This window comes from Micropterus dolomieu, linkage group LG12 (assembly GCF_021292245.1).
Source record: "Micropterus dolomieu isolate WLL.071019.BEF.003 ecotype Adirondacks linkage group LG12, ASM2129224v1, whole genome shotgun sequence".
NCBI lineage: Eukaryota > Metazoa > Chordata > Actinopteri > Centrarchiformes > Centrarchidae > Micropterus > Micropterus dolomieu.
The window spans coordinates 36,010,886-36,017,565 of record NC_060161.1 but is presented as its reverse complement, the minus strand read 5'-3'; the positions used below and the strand labels follow the sequence as shown (position 1 = coordinate 36,017,565).

The window sequence follows — 6,680 nt, the reverse complement described above, 5'->3', positions numbered from 1 at the left end:
ACTACTCATAATACTACTACTACTACTCACAATACTACTGCTCATAATACTACTGCTCATAATACTACTGCTCATAATACTACTACTCATAATACTACTGCTCATAATACTACTGCTCATAATACTACTACTCATAATACTACTGCTCATAATACTACTACTCATAATACTACTGCTCATAATACTACTGCTCATAATACTACTACTCATAATACTACTGCTCATAATACTACTACTCATAATACTACTACTCATAACACTACTGCTCATAATACTACTGCTCATAATACTACTACTCATAATACTACTGCTCATAATACTACTACTCATAATACTACTACTCATAACACTACTGCTCATAATACTACTGCTCATAATACTACTACTCATAATACTACTGCTCATAATACTACTACTCATAATACTACTACTACTACTCACAATACTACTGCTCATAACACTACTGCTCATAATACTACTACTCATAATACTATTACTACTACTCATAATACTACTACTCATAATACTACTGCTCATAATACTACTACTCATAATACTACTACTACTACTCACAATACTACTGCTCATAACACTACTGCTCATAATACTACTACTCATAATACTATTACTACTGCTCATAATACTACTACTCATAATACTACTGCTCATAATACTACTACTCATAATACTACTACTACTACTCACAATACTACTGCTCATAACACTACTGCTCATAATACTACTGCTCATAATACTACTACTCATAATACTACCGCTCATAATACTACTGCTCATAATACTACTGCTCATAATACTACTGCTCATAATACTACTACTCATAATACTACTGCTCATAATACTACTACTCATAATACTATTACTACTACTCATAATACTACTGCTCATAATACTACTACTCATAATACTACTGCTCAATACTACTACTCATAATACTACTACTACTGCTCATAATACTACTACTCATAACACTACTGCTCATAATACTACTGCTCATAATACTATTACTACTACTCATAATACTACTACTCATAATACTATTACTACTACTCATAATACTACTACTCATAATACTACTACTCATAATACTACTGCTCATAATACTACTACTCATAATACTATTACTACTACTCATAATACTACTACTCATAATACTATTACTACTACTCATAATACTACTACTCATAATACTACTACTCATAATACTACTACTCATAATACTACTGCTCATAATACTATTACTACTACTCATAATACTACTACTCATAATACTACTACTCATAATACTACTGCTCATAATACTACTACTCATAATACTACTACTCATAATACTACTGCTCATAATACTACTGCTACTAGCCGTAATACTATTTATAGTACTGCTACTACTCATAATACTTCTGTTACTACTCATTACTAGTGTTTTTAATAATAACGGTCACTCTGATGTGAAGTAAAATCAGCCGTACGAGGTGAAACGTGTTGTTTTAACTCGACTTCAGGCGAACTTGTATTTCACATGACGTCCGCAGCAGCACGATGTTCCACCTTTAGAAGAGCTCTGGAATAAAATGATCTGCACAAAGACAATAAATCAGGAAACTGAGAAAGCTGAAGGCTAAAACCTCATTAATACTCAGAGCAGCGGCCTCTCCTCATGTCTTACATTTGCACCCACTGGATGAGGGATCCAGAGGAAAAATCATCCAGACGACTTTAACTTTTCTATTCGTTACATTCATCCTGTGATCCACCAGTGTAGGCAGGACACTGCTCACCTGGTTGCCGCCACACACGCTTGACACCATCTGAACCAAATAAGTTTATCCTGGTCTCATCAGACCGCAGGACCTGGTTCCAGTGATCCATGTCCTTGCTGGTCTTCAACAAACTGTTTGCAGCTTTCTTGTGCATCATCTTTAGAAGAGACTTCCTTCCATGCAGACCAGTTTGATGTGCGGCGTATGGTCTGAGGGAAAATGGGCAATCGGGCCCAATGTGGACGTTTTCACTTAAGAGTGTCCTCCCTTTTGTTGCCAGCGGTTTAGACATTAATGACTGTGTTATTGTGAGGGGACAGTAAATTTACACTGTTATACAAGCTGCACACTCACGTACCTGCCACATGAGCTGTAACAGTGAAGGGAAGTCAACGCCACCCGCCAGGAAAACACACAAGAAGAAGAAGAAGGAGAAGAACAGGATGCGTTGCTCTGCAAAGTCCCTAAAATAGATATGTGGGTACGACACAGATCGTGGTGTTGACAGGTTTGAAGGAAGAATAAAGACGAGCAGCAGAAATACAGGAGGAGAGCAGCAGAAATGTGACCTCTTTAAAGGAGAAACCCTCCATTTAAGTTTCTGCATCAAAGAAAACGAGCGTCAGACGGCAGAACGCAGCAGCTCGCGATGACATCAGAGGGTTCACCATGACAACAGCCTTAGTTTTAACTGACAGCACTCCTCTTCTTCGTTGGTATCATGACTGACTGAGACACTGGCCATTTAACAGCAATGTTACTGGGTCTGACTGTAGGACTGCAGGGTCCAGTAGGGTCCAGTACCGTCCAGTAGGGTCCAGTACAGTCCAGTAGGGTCCAGTACCATCCAGTAGAGTTCAGTTCCATCCAGTAGGGTCCAGTACAGTCCAGTAGGGTCCAGTACCATCCAGTAGGGTCCAGTACAGTCCAGTAGGGTCCAGTAAAGTTCAGTAGAGTTCGGTTGAGGCCAGTAGGGTCCAGTACAGTCCAGTAAAGTTCAGTAGAGTTCGGTTGAGGCCAGTAGGGTCCAGTAAAGCCTGTGTTGGTCATGTCTCCTCAGATACTGAGCGGGCCCTGCAGGTGATGGAGGCCTGTCAGGCCGGAGCCACTGATGGGGTCAAAGGTCGTGCAGAGAAACTGCTGAACATCTTCCAGAGTGACCTGTTCCAGGCCCTGCTGGGTAACACGCACACGTTAAACACGCACACGTTATCTTGACTGTCATAACACTTCACAGCCATTAGGTGTCAGTGTTGTGAGAGAAGTCATGTGAAGCTAACATTAGCTGCCTAACAGTAGTTAATATTAGCATACAGACTCACAGCAACACATTTTTGTTGGGCTAATTGTTGGCTCACTTACAACAACTTACCACCACATGCAAAATCAGACATTTAGCATTTAGCTAACTGAACCAACCAACAGTGAAAGAGGTAATACGGAGCACAGATGACATCCCTTGCCTGAAACCTGATAAATGCTGGTCAATAATGACCTCTGTCTGGAAGATACAACTTTTGACTTAATGGGTAAATAGCGTCAGTTACCTTAGCATAATCAGACATTTAACTCTCATTATAAACTCTGAGACACGGGTTTCTCCGTCTACATAGACAGAAATCAAAGTAACACCTACATTTACAAATCTTTTAGCCTTGGAAACTGTTATGTTTGGAAGCTATGCTAGCTTGTGATGCTACAGTGACTTCCTGTTAACATAGCTGGTTGCTCCTGATTGGACAGCGCTGCAGAGGTTTACTAGCCATAAAGTTACACAAGTGTTTGCCAGCTGAGAGGTTTCTTATGTGTTAAAGGTGCGAGCTTATTGAGTGAATCGGTGGTTAGCGAGTTAGTGGTTACGAGACTGAATGTTCAGACTGCTGCAGCTCAGGGTCCTGGTCTCAGACTCGTCGTGTTAATCTGGTCTTAATGGTGTCATGAGTGTGACATCACAGTTCAGTGATTGGACGAGATGTTCACCCACATGTAGGGATTAGTCCTGAGTGCGTGTGTCTTATTAACTCTAACTGTGATCTGTTTGCTGGCTCTCTGTGCTCTGATTGGCTGATCACATTAACAGGGTCACAGGTTTACAGTTGAAGGTGAGAGCAGACGTGTTCATGACAAACAAACAGCACAGAATCTGACTCTGGGGAGTTAAGGTTTATTAAATCTACCAAGGTTCAATTAAAATAAAGTTAATCAACAGATTTAAGTTAAATATTAAACATATATGTACTGTACATGTATATATACACAGGCGATACATAAATGTGCAGCCGAGGACAATTCTACACTGTTCCAATCTATGAAATGGGCTTTGCATGAACATATCTTCCTGTAGTGCGTTAAAATTAAGATTATCTGGCACTAATTGGACTTTTTGGCATTTTTATACTAGTGATCTCTACTGACGACATGAGAAATATATACTGCAGGGGAATAGGTGTCAATATGTTAAAATAAATCATTTTAATTAAAAAAGTTATTATTGAAGGTTGCATGTGGGGTTCCCCATGGTTTGCGTTATAATAATTACGTATGTTAGTTAACACGTAAGATCGCTAACATAATTTAGGTTACTTTTCTGGGGTAATAAGGTATATTACATAATGTTGGAAATCACACATAAATTACATCAAATCGAATATTTACAAAGTCAGTTTCTTGACTGTATAAAGTTAAGTTTTTATTAAGATACCAACACCTTATACGTCCATATATTACTTAGTGTGTGGAAGTCTGGAGAAATAGATCATAAAACAATAATGATCCACTGTCCCTACATCAAACAAGCCAGAAGAAACGCGCCAACTATAAGCATCAAACTCACTGTTATTAAATGAAAAACTGAAATCATGTAACGAGTTAAACATCAGTTACTTTCAGTTATTAAAATGAGAGAAAGTGGATTAATGAATTGCTTTATGTTAAACAGGTGAATGTGTGGAACAACTGTGGCGAGGAACTGAACATGTGTTGCACACAGACAAAGTTTAAAAACATATTATAATAATTAATTAATTAAATTTAAAGACGTGAAAGACTGCAGAGACCTTTATGTGATTGTGTTGTTTACTACTCTGGTGTTTCTTCTTCTCTGTTATTGATTGCTGACCATAAATCAGCGTACAAAGTGTTCTCCAACAACAGAAACACCAACAGGCGTCTTCATATCTCCACATACTGATCAGGAGAAACACCAAAGTATTCTGGTTTCACAACAGGAAGCCTCAAACACAAGAAATGTCCAGTCTTCATCAGTTCAAATCAGTTTTTAAAGCAAAAATGAAGTTAGAACATTTAAATTAAAAGTACCAGGCTTGGTGGTACTTGCGCTTTCCTTGACCACACAGTGAAACTGTTATTCAGTAAAAGTATGAGAGTATAATCAGTACTTAAAGTATTAAAGCAGTAAAATGTGCCTGTTGTACTATTGTCTCTCCTCTCCTCAGAGTCTTCTTCCTCCTCGTTAATGTAAAGCAGGATGTTGCTGTTGTTACTGTGGAGCTGGAGCTCATTCTCAACTGTTTAGTTTTAGACTGCAAATAGTTTTCTGTCAATCAACTAATCGATTAATTGATTAAGTGATTAATCGTTTCAGTCAACCTGTTCTCACTCCCAAGTCGTCACAAAGGGAGTCATGGTCAAGACCTGTTGGCGTCTGTTTGTAAGCACTTTTAACACTTAACTCCTGTTAATTGAGGATCAGCTGTGTGAAATAGTACAATCAAAAGAGCTCTCTGAGCTTTTTAAATAGTGTTTACTGAAAATCTAAACTCAAAGAAAAAGAAAACAGGACAGTAAGAGTTACAGTGTAAGTTATCAATCTACTAGTTAAAGGCAGTGGTAAAAAGAAGTCTTCAGTCTTGATTTAAAGAACTGAGAGTTTCAGCAGACCTGTAGTTTTCAGTGTCATTTATGAACTCTAAAAGCTAGTGTATAATAACTCAGAGAAAAATCAGAGTAAGGAGGTGGTTGGGTGGGCAAGAAACCAGACTTTCACACAGGAGAACGGTGTTCATTTCCCCATGTGAAACAAAAAGTCAACATTGTCTTATTTAAGTATCATCACTTAACGTAACTTAGTTGTTTTAACCCAAACCGTGGTCTTTCCTAAATCTAACCAATCTGTGATGTTTCACAAAGATAACCACTAGTTTTATTTTGAAAATCTAACCGAAACTTCACCGTGGAGCCCTAGAGATCCAAATACAACACTAAAGGGTACCCAGGGTGTTAAAAAGAGAGACGCCAAGGAATCTTGATCAAATTTCAATATGTGACGAACTGGGAACGAGAACAGGTTGTTTCAGCTGAATCTACACATATAAACTGATGGAAGTTTAATTTCTAAAAAACTATCATGTTTTATATATTATAAGCCCATCTTATGTTTTCTTCACAAATCCTAACGTGTAACAAAAGCTGTCAGAGAAACGTGGTGAAGGAAAAAGTGGCATGAAAATGTAGTATATGAAATATTCAAGCAAAGTACAGGTACCTCAAAATTGAGTACTAGAGTAACTTTAGTTACTTTCTACCACTGGAGGAGGAGTGATGCGATTGGTCAAAACGTGTGTGTGTGTGTGTGTGTGTGTGTGTGTGTGTGTGTGCGCAGACATACAGGAGTTCTACGAGCTGACGGTTTGTGAGAACCAGACGACGAGCCGACCGCACACACCTGGACAGGTATGAACACACACACTTCCTCCCTCGCTCTCTCTCATTCTTTAATCCACATGGCAACACCCATCACTGTTACCTAGCAACAGCTGCAGCAGCATTACCGGGGCAACAGCTGCATAACACCATGGCAACAGGAGCTCTACCCCCACCACCCCCACCTCCTCCTCCTCCTCCTCCTCATCCTCTCTCTGTCTTGTTGTCATCAACCAGCGA

General features: G+C 38.9%; 1 protein-coding gene across 1 annotated transcript in view; it reads left to right on the top strand.

Annotated features, from left to right (window-relative positions):
* Positions 1–6,680, top strand: part of LOC123980839 (disks large homolog 4-like) — a 36,872-nt gene that overhangs the window by 4,927 nt on the left and 25,265 nt on the right. The window contains exons 3-4 of the mRNA XM_046065385.1: positions 2,839–2,958; positions 6,400–6,470. Of these exons, the coding sequence (XP_045921341.1) occupies positions 2,839–2,958; positions 6,400–6,470 (191 nt within the window). The remainder of the gene's footprint in view (positions 1–2,838; positions 2,959–6,399; positions 6,471–6,680) is intronic.